Source organism: Pleurodeles waltl, chromosome 8 (assembly GCF_031143425.1).
Source record: "Pleurodeles waltl isolate 20211129_DDA chromosome 8, aPleWal1.hap1.20221129, whole genome shotgun sequence".
NCBI lineage: Eukaryota > Metazoa > Chordata > Amphibia > Caudata > Salamandridae > Pleurodeles > Pleurodeles waltl.
The window spans coordinates 1,442,590,956-1,442,610,209 of record NC_090447.1 but is presented as its reverse complement, the minus strand read 5'-3'; the positions used below and the strand labels follow the sequence as shown (position 1 = coordinate 1,442,610,209).

Below are 19,254 nucleotides of genomic sequence, written 5' to 3'. Positions count from 1 at the left end.
GGTAACCTCTGTTTAACTCCCCTGAGATGTCAGACTCTTGAGTCCATTTGTAAAGGCTGCCACAAATCACCTTTTACTATTTGGGTTTTTGGTATGGTATTGCTTGTGAGTCGGGAGGGTTGGGCCGATAGTTGCGACTTGTTGTAGGATTGACCTAGTCGTCTACAAACAAAAGTGTTGTCATCCCTAAACCAGCAGTCTTGCCTAGAGCAAGAGTCCAAATTGCTCTAGTCCTAAGGCTGCCAGTTCTAACACTTGGCAAACGACGTCCTCCTCACTCTGGTGTTCCAGTCTTCTCTCTCCTAACCAATACTGTTGAGCGGCCTCTCTCAGCACCCTTAAGAGCATACGAGGCCTGTGCTTTTTCTAACCCAGTTGTCTTAGAGAGTTGGGTTACAGAGGTTTAAAATGTGCATGTCTGGCTGGACGGCCAGCCAAAGGGGCATGCGCACTTTAAACATAAGTGCACAGCTCCCTGCCCTGTCCTGACACTGTTTGGAACAGGTTGATGAAAAATAAACTGGTAATAGATACAATTTATTACCAGTTTATTTTTCATCTCTGGGGCTTTTCTGCTGCATTCCTTAGTGGGGCGACGCATCTCCGCCACAATGGAGGAGCCACTCCTGAGCAGAACATAAATGAATTCTTCAGCCTTCTCATCATTCTAACTACAGTCAAATATAACGTATTTCTGGTGATGTGAGTACCATGAACTCACAGCTATATAAAAGTCAAATAGAATTCTAGAACCATTAAGTTATTGATATGCTTATTTATGGAGTATTTTTGTGAATGTTATACTTAATTCTCTTTTTTATGTCCACGTGCGCTGGGGAATCTTCATGCAGCAGTGGTTCCAAAGGCAATGAGGGTTTCAGCATTTTTTAATTGTTGTATTTTTTTCAATCTGTGCTTCACTTGCATTCTGCTTTTGTAGAGGCGTAATGCATACTAATGGTAGGCTTCTATTATAGCATATGAATTGACACACGTGTAACAAGTTATTGGAAGGCATCAAAAACTCACCTTAGAGCATTTTACCACTATGTGTTAAGATGCATGAAACAGTGTTCACATAGTTTTTCTTCACAGTGAATGAATCACATAGGATAGAGTGCACTCAAAAAGCATTGCAGTATACAAAAACAGTTGCTAAAATGACGTTGATTGACCAAGGAGTAATATGTCTTTCTCTCACCCAGAGAAACCAAGCAGTGAAAGTGCCTGTCTCAGAAGGTTGAGTAACTATGTGTACAAATGCAAAACACTGATGTAGCAATATAGGTACACCGAGTAACAATAGGGGGCATATTTATACTCCGTTTGCGCCGAATTTGCGTCGTTTTTTTCGACGCAAAACTAACGCCATATTTATACTTTGGCGTTAGACGCGTCTAGCGCCAAAGTTTTAGGAGTTAGCGTCATTTTTTGGCGTGAACACCTTCCTTGCGTTAATGAGATGCAAGGTAGGCATTCCCGTCTTAAAAAATGACTCAGACGCATATGCGTCGTATTTATACTCCCAGGCAAAAATGACGCCCGGGAGTGGGCGGGTCAAAAAAAACCTGCATTTGCGCCTCTTTTTAACGCCTGGGTCAGGGCAGGCGTTAAGGGACCTGTGGGCTCAGAATGAGCCCAGAGGTGCCCTCCCCTGCCCCCAGGGACCCCCCCTGCCACCCTTGCCCACCCCAGGAGGACACCCAAGGATGGAGGGACCCACCCCAGGGACATTCAGGTAAGTTGAGGTAAGTATTTTTGTAAATATTTTTTTTTGGCATGGGGGGCCTGATTTGTGCCCCCCCTACATGCCACTATGCCCAATGACCATGCCCAGGGGACATAAGTCCCCTGGCATGGCCATTGGGCAAGGGGGCATGACTCCTGTCTTTACTAAGACAGGAGTCATCTTAATGGGGGATGGGCGTCGTAAAAAAATGGCGCAAATCGGGTAGAGGCAATTTTTTTGCCTCAACCTGACTTGCCCCATTTTAAGACGCCCATACGCCATTTTCCCCTACGCCGGCGCTGCCTGGTGTACGTGGTTTTTTTTCGCGCACACCAGGCAGCGCCGGTCTGCTAGCGCCGGCTAACGCCATTCAATAAATACGGCGCCCGCATGGTGCTTCAGAATGGCGTTAGCCGGCGCTAAATGTTTTTACGCTAAACTGCGTTAGCGCAGTTTAGCGTCAAAAAGTATAAATACGGGCCTAGGTATCTGACTTTAATCTAACTATTAGTAGGTGTGTAAGAAATTGGGGTGATGGTTGACTGGGCTATGAGCCCTTGTCAAGCAGAAACCACAATCCTTGTCAGGGTAAGGTGTAAGCAAGCCCCAAATTAACCTGTGCTCAACTCCCTGATAGCTTGGCAAAGAGCAGTCAGGCTTAACCTACAGTCAATGTGTAAGTATTTGTGAAACACTTCAAGTTGTAACACAGTGACAACACACCACAAAAGGAGGCCACAACAGAGTAAGAAAAATAGGGTTGTTTTTTTCAATAAATAAAAAAAGATCAGAACGACAAAAAAACAATTAGAAGAACTGGAGATATTGAATTGTAAATTTATAAAGAAAACAGAACTATGGATATCTGGACACTCGGGACCGAGGCAGTTAAAAGTTCAGGCTGACCGTGAGGGAGCACAGGCCAGCTTCAGGGACCCAGCTAGGTCCTCTGAACAAAAGTACCTTTAATCCTGTTTGTGGGGAGGTGCATCGGTATGTTTTGAAAATGAGTAGAGCAGCCGGGGCGAGGTGTTGGTTCCAAGATGCGATGAGGCTGTGGTGTGAGGTCCTGTTGTGGAGTCGCTGAGGATTCTGCTTATGGGGCTTGCGATGCAAAGTACAGTGTCAAGAATAAGATGGAAAGCTGGGTGATGTGTCATTACCAGAGAACTGCAATGCACAGTCCATCGTCATTGTCGAGGCTGCAGTTGACAAGAGATTTGAGGTCTTGCACGGGGAATCATCATACAGCAGTGGTTCCAAAGGGGATGAGGGTTTCAGTGGTGATGTGAGTCTTTGCGACATGTCCAATCCATGCAGCAGAAGTGATGTGTCAGTTCTGCTTGGGTTGGCATTGTTCAGCAGAGTGGATGTGTTGGTTCCACTGGATCCACAGTCTGGCAGAGCACCTTAGGCCCACCTCCAAGGGTCCAGGACTGAGGTGGCACCACTTGGCAGGGCAGACTCACAGTTGACAGAATTCAGGTGCAGATGCAAAGTTGTTGGAATCCTGTTATGTTCCTGAGGGTTCAGATCAGGAGGTCAGCAAACTAGCCCCCTGGAGTCACTCTGGGGTCTGGGTTCAAGAGATGCAAGTGCAGTCCTTCTCACACAGACAAGAAGGCAGCAGGTCAGCACAACAAAGCAAGAGTTTGGCACAACAATCCTTCTTCCTTGTAGAATATCCACAAGTCCAGACGTGTACTTAAGTGGCGGTGCCTCAGGTTCAGTATTTATACCCTTGTGCGATAGTTATGGAAAGTGGGAGAAACTTCTAGACAGTGGCTCTAAAGTCCAAGGAATTCCCTATCTCCTCTGCCCTGGCTCCAAGCTGGCTTAAGATACATTATTGTTAGGCCCTTTGTGAGTGGACAGGACACAGCCTTTTCAGGTGTAAGTGAGCTACTCCATCCCATCCTGCCCTAGATGGCACATCAAGTCACATGTAAGCTCGAATTGTGTGTAGGTGTCTAGGAGGAATACACAAAGCCCAAGTGCCAACTACTCCAAGTCATGTGACCACAGACAGGCTGCAGGCGACAAATGGCTAAAGCAAGAAAATGTCAGCTTTCTAAAAGTGGCATTTTCTGAATTGCAATTTAAAATCTAACTTCTCCATATGTTAGGATTTGAAATTATAATTCTAGAGGTACCAAACTTGAAGGAGGTACCTCATCCCATTTGGAAACTACACATATATAATATAAAATAAGGCAACTCTAATGTTATCCTATGGGAGAGATAGGCCTTGCAGTAGTGAAAAATGACCTTAAGAGTTTTTCCCAACTAGGACATGTAAAACTTAAAAGTACATTGTAGGAAAGTACCATCTTGCCTGGCATGTTACCCCCATATTTCACTGTATATATGTTGTTTTAGTTGTATGTGTCACTGGGACCTTGCCAGCCAGGGCCCCAGTGCTCATAAGTGTGCCCTGTATGTGTTCCCTGTGTGATGACTAACTGTCTCACTGAGGCTCTGCTAACCAGAACCTCAGTGGTTATGCTCTCTCATTTCTTTCCAAATTGTCACTAACAGGCTAGTGACCAATTTCACCAATTTACATTGGCATACTGGACCACCCTTATAATTCCCTAGTATATGGTACTGAGGTACCCAGGGTATTGGGCTTCCAGGAGATCCCTATGGGCTGCAGCATTTCTTTTGCCACCCATGGGGAGCTCTGACAATTCTTACACAGGCCTGCCATTGCAGCCTGAGTGAAATAACGTCCACGTTATTTCGCAGCTATTTACCACTGCACTTAAGTAACTTATAAGTCACCTATATGTCTAACCTTTACCTGGTAAAGGTTGGGTGCTAATTTACTCAGTGTGTGGGCACCCTGGCCCTAGCCAAGGTGCCCCCACATTGTTCAGGGCAAATTCCCCGGACTTTGTGAGTGCGGGGACACCATTACACGCGTGCACTATACATATGTCACTACATATAGCGTCACAATGGTAACTCCGAACATGGCCATGTAACATGTCTAAGATCATGGAATTGTCACCCCAATGCCATTCTGGCATTGGGGAGACAATTCCATGATCCCCCCGAGTCTCTAGCATAGACCCGGGTACTGCCAAACTACCTTTCCTGGGGTTTCACTGCAGCTGCTGCTGCCAACCCCTTAGACAGGTTTCTGCCCTCCTGGGGTCCAGCCAGGCTTGGCCCAGGAAGGCAGAACAAAGGACTTCCTCAGAGAGAGGGTGTTACACCCTCTCCCTTTGGAAAAAGGTGTCAGGGCTGGGGAGGAGTAGCCTCCCCCAGCCTCTGGAAATGCTTTGATGGGCACAGATGGTGCCCATCTCTGCATAAGCCAGTCTACACTGGTTCAGGGATCCCCCAGCCCTGCTCTGGCGTGAAACTGAACAAAGGAAAGTGGAGTGACCACTCCCCTGACCTGCACCTCCCCTGGGAGGTGCCCAGAGCTCCTCCAGTGTGCTCCAGACCTCTGCCATCTTGGAAACAGAGGTGCTGCTGGCACACTGGACTGCTCTGAGTGGCCAGTGCCAGCAGGTGACGTCAGAGACTCCTTCTGATAGGCTCTTACCTGTGTTGCTAGCCTATCCTCCTTCCTAGGTAGCCAAACCTCCTTTTCTGGCTATTTAGGGTCTCTGCTTTGGGGAATTCTTTAGATAACGAATGCAGGAGCTCATCAGAGTTCCTCTGCATCTCTCTCTTCACCTTCTGCCAAGGAATCGACCGCTGACTGCTCTGGACGCCTGCAAAACTGCAACATAGTAGCAAAGACGACTACTGTAACCTTGTATCGCTGATCCGGCCGCCTTCTCGACTGTTTTCCTGGTGGTGCATGCTGTGGGGGTAGTCTGCCTCCTCTCTGCACTAGAAGCTCCGAAGAAATCTCCCGGGGGTCGACGGAATCTTCCCCCTGCAACCGCAGGCACCAAAAGACTGCATCACCGGTCCTCTGGGTCCCCTCTCAGCACGACGAGCATGGTCCCTGGAACTCAGCAACTCTGTCCAAGTGACTCCCACAGTCCAGTGACTCTTCAGTCCAAGTTTGGTGGAGGTAAATCCTTGCCTCCCCACACTAGACTGCATTGCTGGGTACCACGTGATTTGCAGCTGCTCCGGCTCCTGTGCACTCTTCCAGGATTTCCTTTGTGCACAGCCAAGCCTGGGTCCCCGACACTCTAACCTGCAGTGCACGACCTCCTGAGTTGTCCTCCGGCGTCGTGGGACCTTCTTTTGTGACTTCGGATGAGCTCCGGTTCTCTCTTCTTCGTAGTGCCTGTTCCGGCACTTCTGCGGGTGCTGCTTGCTTCTGAGTGGGCTCCTTGTCTTGCTGGTTGCCCCCTCTGTCTCCTCACGCAATTGGCGACATCATGGTCCCTCCTGGGCCACAGCAGCATCCAAAAACCCTAACCGTGACCCTTGCAGCTAGCAAAGCTTGTTTGCGGTCTTTCTGCATGGAAACACGTCTGCAAGCTTCTTCACGACGTGGGACATCCATCCTCCAAAGGGGAAGTTCCTAGTCCTCTTCGTTCTTGCAGAATCCACAGCTTCTACCATCCGGTGGCAGCTTCTTTGCACCCTCAGCTGGCATTTCTTGGGCATCTGCCCACTCCCGACTTGAGTGTGACTCTTGGACTTGGTCCCCTTGTTCCACAGGTACTCTCGTCTGGAAATCCATCGTTGTTGCATTGCTGGTGTTGGTCTTCCTTGCAGAATTCCCCTATCACGACTTCTGTGCTCTCTGGGGAACTTAGGTACACTTTGCACCCACTTTTCAGGGTCTTGGGGTGGGCTATTTTTCTAACCCTCACTGTTTTCTTACAGTCCCAGGGACCCTCTACAAGGTCACATAGGTTTGGGGTCCATTTGTGATTCGCATTCCACTTTTGGCGTATATGGTTTGTGTTGCCTCTATACCTATGTGCCCTCATTGCAATCTATTGTGACTGTACATTGCTTGCATTGCTTTCTATTGCTATTACTGCATATTTTTGGTATTGTGTACATATATCTTGTGTATATTTGCTATCCTCATACTGAGGGTACTCACTGAGATACTTTTGGCATATTGTCATAAAAATAAAGTATCTTTATTTTTAGTATATCTGTGTATTGTGTTTTCTTATGATATTGTGCATATGACACCAGTGGTATAGTAGGAGCTTTACACGTCTCCTAGTTCAGCCTAAGCTGCTCTGCTAAGCTACCCTTTTCTATCAGCCAAAGCTGCTAGACACCTCTTCTACACTAATAAGGGATACCTGGACCTGGTGCAGAGTGTAAGTATCCCTTGGTACCCACTACAAACCAGGTCAGCATCCTACATACATGTCCTCCTTTCTAAATACATTGCAAGCTGCCCACTAGGCTATCCAGGGCCTACCCTAGGGATGAGATATGTATTAAAAAGGAAGGTTTGGGTCTGGCAAAAGGCCCAAAGTTTTGCGAGGTCAAAATGGCAGTTAAACTGCACACACAGGGCTCTGCAAAGGAATGCCTGAGAAGTGTTTATAGGGCTGCTTAAGTGGGAGGCACAGTCAGTGCTGTAGACCCACTAGTAGCATTTAATTTACAGGTGCTAGGCACACATAGTGCACTTACAAGTGGACTTATAGGTAAATTAAATATGCCAAATGGGGATAATCCAAAATTACCATGTTTAGGGGAGAGAGAGCACAGACACTTTAGCACTGGTTAGCAGTGGTAAAGTGTGCAGAGTCCGCATAACAGCAAAAACAAGGTGAGAAAAATGGATGAGGAAGGCAAAACGTTGGGGGGAAGACCACCCTAAGGATGACAGGTCTAACAGTAGGGATCTAAGTAGTTTGGTCCTGAACAAAAAGCCCAGTGACCTGATCAAAGCATTTTAGGGCTGAAACATGTGGGCCAGAGTACATATTGAAAACTCTAGAAGCAGCAACACTTTGTGTTTAGCCTTGTCTGAGGGGCTAAAAAATAAATGAATACTAAAAGTAGTTGGGGGCACCCTGAGGCAATTTTAGCATTTAGATACTGTCTCCCTAAAAATGTTACCATCTAAAGAACTCCCTTGGACTTGGACAAGGTTGAGACCAGCCCCAGATATGAATTTAAGTTTTCTTTGGTGGGGACTCGATGATGAAGCATGCTTGCGGAGTGAGAACACAATGGATTAGAGTTTTAAAAATAAGTTATTAGTGTTTCCAAGGCAGGTTGTACTAAGTTAAAAGGTGGTGAGCACCTCCATCTGATTTAAATAGCTTGACTGTGGAAATAGGGTGAACCCACAAGCAAAGCTTCTGCGTCCTTCCATTGATTAAAATATTCAGAAGTATACATCTTTCTGAGTTTTCCTTTTGTTTTCTTCTAAATGTCACCAAGTCTGCTGGTTTTGGTGTGGGGATGCCACACTAAAACAAGCAGCTACATGTTTTGCCCCTGAAATAATAACACAGAACTCGGAATACTGAGTTATTTCCCATCGTCTTTCCCGAATTTGGGGACAATCCACTGATGTTTTCTGCCTGCCCAGAGAAAGTAGAAAATATAAGCAGGGAAGACGGTTCAGGGCATATGGATAGGCCAGGCAGTTCAGGGGAACGCTGTTTGCTTCACCATTTCTGCGCTCTTCTATTGACCCAGGTGTGTCCTTCCTCGGAGAGATGAGTTTGATTCAACTCTGGGCTATGCCAGGGCCTTTGGTTGTCCTTCCATGGGAGAGAGGAATGGGAAGGGCAGAGTTTGCTTTGGAAGACTAGCCAAAGAAAACCCAGCATGCAGGCGCTGGGTGGTGGTGAGGGGGGGGGGGTTTAGTTCATGGCTCAGTGCGACGGAGCATCCTGCTTTGCTGCCTGGGAGGAGTAGATAGTTAGAAAGATCTGGGCCTGACTGGTGAAGCATTGTATGATCCCACCTGGTGCAGGAGGCCACATGTGCGATCCTGACTGAGGTCTTGCTCTCAGACACTGCCGTTGCAGTGGTTTCACTGTGTCCATTCCCTCCCAGTGAAAGCAGGCCCATAAATGTAAAATCCAGAACTTGCAGAACCAGTGATTTCAAAAACTGAGATACTAAGCTACTGGTGAGTGGCAAAAATCACCCAGAGTTATTACTCAGGTTGGATGCCTGCCACTCGTAATCAGAGCCTAAGTGTAAGCAGATAAAAAACGTACCATTGAAAATACTAGGCAGCAGTCCTCTACAATAAGGACACCTTTTCACGACCCAGCTGACCAACCCACACAGTATCCTTCTAAACCAAACACAATCTCAACTCCTACCCACAGCCAGTCAAGGTTGATGTCCAAATCCCAGCCTTCATTGAAACCCTGAGACACACCGTAACAGACCTATGGGAGAACCTAGTGTTCCAGAAGGAGATACAACAACAGAAGTACGCAAAAGAATGGAACATCCCTAAACATGAGACTTCTCCTCCCAGGCAGGCGTCACATGAATTAAGCAGACAAAAAATGATATTTTCCCTTATTCAATGACATTATGTGCTCAGTTTGAATAATATTACCAGTGGTAGAAGATTTATATACGTATATATGAAGGTGACTTACGGTGTTAATGTGTAAGCATCCACTTGGCCATGCCACTGTGAGTTTAACATGAAGGTCCTCAACAGTGGTGCTCATGTTACAGCTGGGCTCTCCAAAGGTCAAGGATGATGCACTGATGTGTAAATTGCTCAAGAAAGCCTTGCTAATCCTCAGCACAATACTCGCGCTGAAGCACTCCACTTGAGCGTTCCCTTTGAGAGAAACGTATCCACCTCTACTTGCTATGGTGGTGGTAGTGGTGGTTGTTTTTGACGAATGGGTAGTTGATGACGGCAGTGGTGTTGGTGAAGGCTGCAGCGTGGCGGGGATCAGCGTATTTATCGAAGAATGCACAGAAGTACTAGAAACTGAAGCAGCAGATTTGAAAGGTACCATTGTTGTAGAATGTGTCACTGGCAGAGATGTGGTGCTGGAATGACTTCCTGATTCAGATGATGAAGTATCTGTTGGTAGAAGGGACACATCCCAAAAAGTTACACTTCTTTGTTCTATCCAAAATATGATCAGTATAAAACAAATGTAATACTACTAACTAACATTGATATAGCACTCGATTTCTAAGTGCTGTAAATAACAGGCTAGTTTACACACAGGCCATAATAACATAGCCACTGTTTACCCAGTGTCACCTTTTGAAATATGCACTGTTTGGGTCCATATTTCATGCTGTGTGACGTGCACATTTTATAATTTGCATGGAGTCCTGAGATGATTCCTTTGCCCTTGTGCTTGTGTCATATTACAGCCATAGGCACACCTTGAGTGTAATAGTCACTATCCTTTAGGACCAGTGAAAGGTTTCAGTGATTTAAAACTGAGCATTAAAAAAATATGTAAAGTTTGTAAAAGTAACAGCACATAAAAAAAGCCAAAAACTCAGTACAATAAAAATCCCACTGAAGCTAGTGAAAGTCTACAGCCACGTTAAACTTGGGCTATGACGGTTGGTGGTCTGTGTGGGACATCGGTGTACCCCCCATGTTACACTAAAATTTGTTTGGAAGCAGGCACTGTACCCACAGCAAAACCAGAGCAGGCATTTGTTAGAGAAAAAAAAAGGGTCCTCCAGCAACTATTCAAGGGATATTCAATAATTGTATCCCTCTCAGAAGTGTTGCTTGTGGCTCAACAGACCTCACAAGCAGGATCTGACAGAGTGGCATCAATTGGATGCCCACAATCCCCACTCTGAATAGTCTGTGGAAATCAGAAAAGTCATCTCCTCCCATTCAGGACAGCCTATTGTTTCCTTTGTGAGATATTTTAATTCCCAGGCCTAAGAAAAAGCGAGGAAGAAAATAAAAGGGTAACTATCTAGAAGTTACTTTTCCTTAATATTATTCTGAATCAGACCTCGGCTTTGGCTTGGTTTTTGAAACACTATAAAAATAGCAGTTTAATTATTTTTCCATCTAGTCCCATTCCAGAGATAGTGTTAGTACTTAAATGTGTACTCTGATTGTCTATGTAGGATATCTAGGCCTGGCACAGTAAAAATAGTTTTTAGGGCCTTGTCACTGTGGGGTCATGATAACAATTTTCCACAAGTCACACTTTTAAATACCGTGCACCTTACCTTGTGGCTTCAAAGGCCTGCATAGTATTTGAAAGGAAGGTTTTTACCTGTTAAAAAGGGTTATTTCACAAGTCTCACTGCAGGTTTAGTATGCAGCAGTGAAGCTAAGTTAGTAGGCCTGAAGCCATGTTTTCCTTTGTCACGTTAGTGGTGAGCATTATAAATGCTGTAGTCCATTGGTGAAATTTTACTTTCCATGCCACTGGTGAACTTCAGCACAATATACTATGACCTCATAGGAAAAGTAAAAATGCCAAGTAGGCGTTTTCAAATTTTACCAAATTTTAGGGATCGGAGTACATGCACTGGGGCCTGATTAGCACGGCCCCAGTGCACAGTGTGAAAAAACCAGCAGCATCAGTTAAAAAACATAGGTATGGCCACGCAAAAGGGGCATTTTCTCACAGTAACATCTTACTAAATATTGTCTAGTAAATAGTTGAATCCTCTTTTCTGGCTCAAAAACACAGTAATCTGTATCACAGACTACAATTATAGTATTCACTGCAAAGAAAGACACAGGACACAGAGCAATAAACAGATGGAGACGAGCTACCAAGTAGACACAGTGCAGAAATTTACTGATTAAAGCAAGGAGTAGTAAAGGGTACCAAGCAATGACCATTCAACAAATACATCAAAGGACAGTGCATCCCGGAAGGAAGACCATCTCCACCTAGACTCCAGCACGATATACAGGATCTATCCCCCAGGCATTGAGAAGGAAAGCATCCATCTCCCAATCTCAAGCCAGTCCAGTACTCCATACCTGAAAACAGTCAAATGGGGGAGGTGAGGATATTTAATTTCCTGACACACTCCGGGACCCTTTCTTTGGTTTTGAAATAGCAGGGCAAAAACCACCCTCTTGCCCTAGCGGCAGTGATAGGAAAGGTCCATTGAGCAAAGCAGGTAACAATTATAAAAGCATAAACTAACTTGTTTTATTGAGCCATAGTACTTACAAGCTGATCCAGTGCAGCTTCAAAGTCAGTCCCTATCCCAAGTGGAAGAGACGTCTAGGAAAACATGGCCTTGCAATAGGTCAGGGTGACACAGCAATGGAAACTGCCCAAAAATGATGGTGGGAGGGAAACATTTTGCCAAATTTGTAAATGTTCAGCTGGAAGGCCATGTATGAAACGCCATGTATGGAGACGGAGAGGTATAGCCATATGATAGGCCTGATCAAAGTGACGGGGACTGAAAGACTGCCACTGGAAATGAAGGTCCACCCAGAGCACCTGCTTGACTGAGGCAGGGCTAACATAAGTGGTGCATCCACACATACCTGATTGACTGAAGGTGTTGTTGCATAAGTTATGACTGTGGCCTGACTCTGCAAGGGGTGGTTTCTCACCCTCAAGTGACACAGGTAAACTTTATTCAAAGCTTAAGCGATGATTGTGAAAGACAGGTTGTTGTAGCACCTCAAAATACTACTCACTGAATAATTGAGATAGAAGCATTGCTTTTGGTTTTATAGCAATCCCATGAAGGGATCAGGGGCATCATGAAAAAAGTAACAAACATCATTTCATTATTAACAGTATTAAACACATTGTATGAAGATTTTAATTCTTAAGTAAAAAGTATTTCACTGCTCCGAGAACAATTTGTTTCTCAGGGCATCTAAAACAACTACACAGAATATAATAAAAATAGCAAGAAGGTACATAAGAAATAACAAAATAAAATTAACAGTTCTATCCTGTTTTAAAATGTCATCTAAAACCTAACACCCCAATGCCTACTTCCATGCGCTACATGGAAGGCACAGCAACTTGGTGTCTAGAGTTTCTTAGGAAGAAGAGACACCCTGCATACCTTATTGAGCAAAGAGTGTCTTTATCAGTGGAGGCATGAAGACAGTGTTCCTTGTGAAGGGCAAAAGGGCAATCACATGCTATGGGCTTTCTCCTTGACTCAGCTTTATCGGCTTCAGGCAAGATGCAGCATCTGCGAAGTGTGAAGTGTGCTGGCAGTAGGTGAGACAATTTCTAGCATATTCTTGTGTGATAATCTGGGGAAAGGACCTCTCCTGACAAGTGGCCAAGTGTTTGTCCTCATATACTAAATCTTATCAGAAATTGCAATTTCCGACAGAAGTTAAAAAATGTCTGACATAAGATTATGTGCATCATTGTGTGCACCCCAGACGTTTCCTTATGAACATATAACGTAAAAGGACACAAATTCAGACTACACTATTTTGGTTATTTGTCTGTATGTGTTCTTAATTGACCTTGACATGATGGAAAGTAGACATTTGATCCAGACAAATGTTGCATTGATAGTTATTGATGTGTTATCAATTGAATTGCTTGATGTGTTCACAGTTCTTTGAAAGTTAAGGTCAGGCAACATTTGCGACTCATAGCAGACATGACGATCATTCTGCATAAATCAAGAAAAATGTTGACTTCCATGTGTTTGAGACAGGGAAGATGGCAACCTCCATTGGTCAAGATGGAGTTGGGACCTACATAAGATGGAGTCGAACCTTAGATGCTTTACATCAGTTTATGGCATGTAAGATTGTGACCGTTGTGGTATGCCCATCAGAAGTAAATGGCCCCCACTGTGCCAAGCTGACTGAGGCTACAGCAAGTGGACAGCCACCCAGCTTCCTTTAATGATTGGAGGTAAGTGAAGGTTCATACAGTGTGTCTAAGTGACTGAGGCATGGCTACCATGTGGTATGGCTGATTGACTGAAGATAATGAAACATGACTTCTGTGAGGTTGGGACTTTTGAAGCCTGTCTGTGAAAAGTGAATGATCTGCCAGTGTGCCTGACTATCTCAGACACAGCCAATCACAGTGGATGACTACCCAATATGCCTAATTAACTGAAGGTGACACCAGTGAATGTCCAGTGGGCAGGAAAATAATTTACAAATGTTACTTTGTCTACAAAGCACAATGTAAAGCTATTATGGATCACTTGCAAGTGAAAACAATCAATAAACTGCACCCTGTCCTCTTCCAAACAAAAAATAAGCATGGTCTCCATAACTGGGATTTAGGGTGGGTGACCAGGTATGGGTATCGCAGCTATGAACAAGCTGCATAGACAAGTAGATGGCTGGAAGCAATGCTTGGGGAGTGAGTAGGAAGCAGAAAGACTAAGGGGGTTATTACAACTTTGGAGGAGGTGTTAATCCATCCCAAATGTGATGGATATACCACCAGCCGTATTACGAGTTCCATAGGATATAATGCACTCATAATACGGCTGGTGGTATATCCGTCACTTTACCGTCACTTTTGGGACGGATTAACACCTCCTCCAAAATTGTAATAACCCTCTAAGTGTAAGAATAAAGATGATAACTTGGAGAAGCATGGGGTAGAACACTGTGCCCATTTAGGGACCAATGAGCAAGCAATGGGAAAGGCCAGGAAGCAATGTCAGGGGAGAAATTAGGAAGCAAGGAGACACTGTGCAGAATAATAGCATGCTGGTGTAAAAAAGCATGGGAGTGATGTTACACTAACAACAAAGAACTAGGAAAACAGTAGTAAACAAAGATACAGGCCCTCGAAATGATAACAAGGGGGAGCAATGGGAGATCGGAAACCAAAAGAAATTCAGAGGCCAAGCAATGCACATAAACCCACAACTTAGGGAATGGTAGGGATAGACTGGGGCATGGTGGCAAGAAAAAGGAAGCAGGGAGGGAACCATAAAACAAACAGGGAGTGATATGAAATTGCAGAAAAGAGTAGAAAAATCACATTGGAAGCAATTGGAAGCAACACAAGGTGGAGAAAGCAAGAAACATATGCGCTCCCAAGTAGTGCTGGAAGAAAAAGAAAACATAGTTCCCTGAATATAAGCCATGAAAGAATATAGCTTAGCCACCAGAAACCCTGTAAAACTGCTATGCCCCAGGGGACAAACACTAGAAGCAGAAGGTAAACCATTGAATAAAAAGCACATATATGAAATTGATAATAAATGAGATTGAGAAGAAAGCCCACCAATAATAAGCAAAGGGCTCTTCCAAAGCCCGCTGTAAGTATTGGCAGTGTACACAATAGGTTTGTTGACAAAATAAACCTCTGTTCACTAGAAGTAAAAAGGTGAGGAACGGGCGGAAAAGAGGATAAGAACAGGAGGCACACTAGATTTCTCTACAGGTAATGTGATGATGCATGTTCCACAGTGGGAACCGACGCTTAGCATTATCAATAAAATATGTGCCCTTTAGGGGCCTGTTTGTAAACAGACAATGTCCATATTATGAACACACTATAGCAGTGGCTGTGGCTGTTTTTCTAAAATAGTGAGTGATGTGTCCTCAGAGCATGATAGATTCAGTCACTGACTGCTCTGGAGTATTCCATGTTTGGACTGTAGATTGTACATGCAATTGAGAGAATGGTGTAAAAAATAGTTCTATCACACAATGTCCATCACACCCCACATTTTCTGGCTCACTGGTGAATGTTTCTTTATATATGTGAGATATATAAGCAGCGAGGTCAGGAATGTGATCCTCGATCTAGTGGACAAGGCTTGTCTGCAAGCACAACATCTTTACAGTGTCCATCTCCCAGAAAAGGATAGAAAGTTGATGGACCTGGCCCTCTAGCAGGGTCACCCTCAGTTTTTTAGATTTCAGTTTTTTTGCCATCTATTGCTGGACCCATTTATGTTCACATTAGGACTCTGAGCACTTGGTCCCAGCTGCTCCGTGGTAAACTGCGTGTGCTGTCTCCCTAAATATAGTATAATTGGCTATCTACCTGATTGGTATACTTAATTCACTTGCAGGTCCCTAGTATATGCTACTACATGCATCTAGGGCCTGTAAATTAACTTCTACTAATAAGCTGCATCACTAATTGTGTTACCCACTAAATTAGCCTTACATAGCCCAGGCTTGCCACTGCAGACTGTATTGCAGATTTAAAACTGCCATCATGACCAAGCAATCTAAACTTTTTGCCAGGCCTGAAACCTTCTTTTTCAATACTTATAAGTTACCATTAAGGATGGCCGTAAATGCTCATAGGGCAGGATCATTGTATTCAAAAGGAAGGACATGTGTGTTTAAGTTGTACAAGTCCTGGCAGTGAAAAGCTCTTGTTTTTCACTGTTGTATGTCCCATCTATCCCATTGACTAACACTGGGTTACCTTTTTACATATAATAAGTGCTAACTATAGATTGGGAGCAGGTAGAGATATGCTGATTATACTCAAATAATTTGTAAGTTAAAACCTTCTCTACTGGTGAAGTTGGAATTAAAGTTACAATTCGGAAAATGCCACTTTTAGAAAGGTGGAATTTTCTTGTCTGTCCCACCTATCTGTGTCTACTGCAGATGCCCTGGGTCACATGTGAATGGCTCTGCTGTTAGGGATTGTGCATTGCTTCCGGATTGTACTACAAAGGGGTCTTAGGTGTGGACAGGATGGGCCATCCTGGCAGGATGACTGGGGAGGGGCTGTATCCACCGCAACTTACACTTCAAACAGCTTTGACTCCTGCTCACACAAAGAAACCTGATACCAGGCCTGCCCTGCCTTTTGTCACTCCTAAACAGTTTGGAGCTTTGACACAGGAAAGGGAGAATCGTTCAAGAACCAGATGTGGGGTTAGGACAGGTAGTCCCCCAATCAAAGGCTGGGACTAAGTATAAATATTGGGTCTCCACAGCCATTCATTTGAATGCTCCTGGACCTGTGGAAAATTCAGAAGGACTGTCCTGTTGCCCAAGAACTGCTCTGGTGCTTTATGGACTGTCTTGCTGTCTGAGAAGGAAGACTGGAATTGCTTGCCTTCATCCCAAACTACCCTGAGTGACCCCAAGGGTCATTTGGCTAACCTCCTGAATGAGCGACATGGACACAAACAAGCTCCCTGCAACTGCCCAGTTGATCTATTGTGACTGGACCTGCCTGGACTTGCAACTAGACTTATATTGAGTAGTGCTGCTGGCCTCTACTGGAATGAGTCCTGATCCTCAAGAGGTGCCCACCAGGCCCCAGACTATTCCATTGGCTGGCACCAATGGAAGGCTCCACAATCAAGATAAGAGGAGAATCCTGAAGTTTGGCCTCCTTGCAACTGTAAACCGGCCTGTGTGAGAAAACAGGGGTGATTGCAGAGGCCCCCCTATCTTTTTGCCCCCCTTTTTTCACTTTTTGCTGGTGTTTTCCTGACTCTGATAGTGCCCTGGGTACTGCTAACTAGTCCCAGAGCCTGTACTCTGAGTAAATGAGTATGCAAATTAGGCTAATTATAATTAGATATGTCAACCTACATATAAGTCCCTAGTATATGGTAGGACACATAGGGTTAGGGACCCCCGCATTGGTAGTGCACCCACAGGTGCACTGCTGAGGTGCCCAGGGTCATTTTAGAGGCAGGCCTGCCTTGCTAGCTGCTTTTAAATGAAAGTTATATGCAAATTTGACTTTGGAATTAAAAGTACTTTCAAAGTCTTAACTACCTTATTTTGTACATATGCATCACCCCTAAGGTGTGCCATATGTGCCCCTAGGGTTGGGTGCCATTAACTATAAGCAAGGACCTTATAAAAATGGTTGATAAGCCCTGGTGAGGTAAAATAGCCCCTTAAGTGTCAGATACCTTGAGTTTGGTATCAAATTAATTGTTATAATAAATCCTACATCCTACAATTCTTGGATTTAATATAACTAGCTCAGGTAAAGAGTTTTAAAAGTCTACCTGAAAGTTGCCAACTTCAGCTCTGTAGTGCCCTTCTCTGATTGACCAGCCTCTTGCAGCCTGGCCAGGCTGCCTTGATGAGGTGTGAAGTGGCCTGGGCTGAACATAGAGGGTTGGCCTGGGGGAGGAGATCTGCCTCAGCAGATGGTGAATCAGGAAAGGCAGCCAAACTTGTCTTCAAACGAAGAGAATGACATTTGGAGCAGCACCTCCCTCACATCCTGCAACCCCAGACAATTAGGTGCCCTCTTGATTAGATTAGGAGAGGGCAGAAGAGGGATGTGTTTAGAATTTTCTGTCACACCAGTGGGGGGGCTCAGTCAGATCTAACCTCCAAAAATAACTTTCAGTCATGCTGAATTTTTGAAGAATGTTGCTCCTTGGGATTGGTTTTTGCCACACTTCCCAAGAAGTGGTCATCAAAGGAGAGAAGGATCCTGCCTCTGATTGGACAATTAGGACCTTCCCGGCTTTCACCCAGGAGCAAGAATAAATATGGCAGAGCTGCACCCACACCTCAGATCCCTACAAGGAAGAACATCAGAAGAAGAAGGACTGCCTTGCTGGACCCCTGACCTGCACCTGAACACCGCACTCTGAAGGACTGCACCAGCTACACGCTTGGGTTTCACCACAAGAAGGACTGGCTTCAACTGGTTCAAGGAGGGAAACAGTGTTTGCTACAGGTGAAAAATAGCTAACCACAGAGTCCCCTGCATCAGATCCGGAAGAAACTGACCAGCTGACCACTGTTTAGTGGCCATTCTGGAGTTTGAGCCAGGTGCATTCTGCACCTTCAAGGAGCAACCCAGAGCTTCTAGAAACTTGGGGTGAGCTGTGGACTCCTAAAGGACCTTCAAAGACCTTCTGGAAGAAGATCCAGAAGTCTGGAGAAGATTAGTGAACTTTTTGGGAAAAGCTCCATTGAGGGACCGACCCGCTGCGGTGAGTCTAGCCGGCTTGACTCAACCGTGACCCAGACTGACTTGCAGGTTCCAACCGCTGAAGAAAATCTCCCGAAAAGTGACTACGTCCAAACGTAGAAAGTTGACCGGGACCTTCCGCACAGTGTATCCAAAGAGGGCTCCAGGGACGTCGGATCAAGATTCAGGTTTGGTCTGGTCGAAGGATTTTCATCTCGAAAAATCATCTAGGTCCAACATAGAAATCTTCACCAATGTCTCCTGCGACGCATATCCGAGGAAAGGCTCCAGGGAGATCGGATAAGACTGGCGACTTTGTCCCGCTGAAGAAAAGCTTCAAGAAAACGAAAAAGTCTGAAGGTGAACCTTTGACCGAGGCCTTCCACTTGCTGTAACGGAGCAGGACTCCATCGTGGTTGGCCTTAAGCTGTGACTTTGCCCGGCGAGGTGCGACCAGATGTCCAATTTGGCGCTTTTCATTTCTATGCGCTAAAAAACAGAAATTCTTTAAAAATTCATATCTAAGGTTCGCCTTATCCAATGTTAATAGTTTTGGTGTCATTTTAAAGATGAAAATATTTATTGTTTTGTGATTTTTAAATGCTTTATGCACTTTTCTCCTAAGTTAAGCCTTGCAGCTCGTTGCCAACCTACCAAGGGTTGAACTAGTTTTAGCCTGCTTGTGCCGAAACTCTGCTGCATGCAATGACGGACAATGCAAACCACTGGTGAGACCTGCTCTTTAGGCCTACAGTGACTGTCAATGACAATTGCAATGCAAAACCTACTCTT

General features: G+C 44.9%; 1 protein-coding gene across 2 annotated transcripts in view; it reads right to left on the bottom strand.

The window, feature by feature from the left end:
* UMODL1 (uromodulin like 1) overlaps nt 1–19,254 on the bottom strand; it is a 499,986-nt gene that overhangs the window by 154,227 nt on the left and 326,505 nt on the right. For both annotated transcript variants that reach the window (XM_069202600.1, XM_069202601.1), the window contains one exon: nt 9,259–9,701. In XM_069202600.1, coding sequence (XP_069058701.1) covers nt 9,259–9,701 — 443 coding nt within the window. The remainder of the gene's footprint in view (nt 1–9,258; nt 9,702–19,254) is intronic.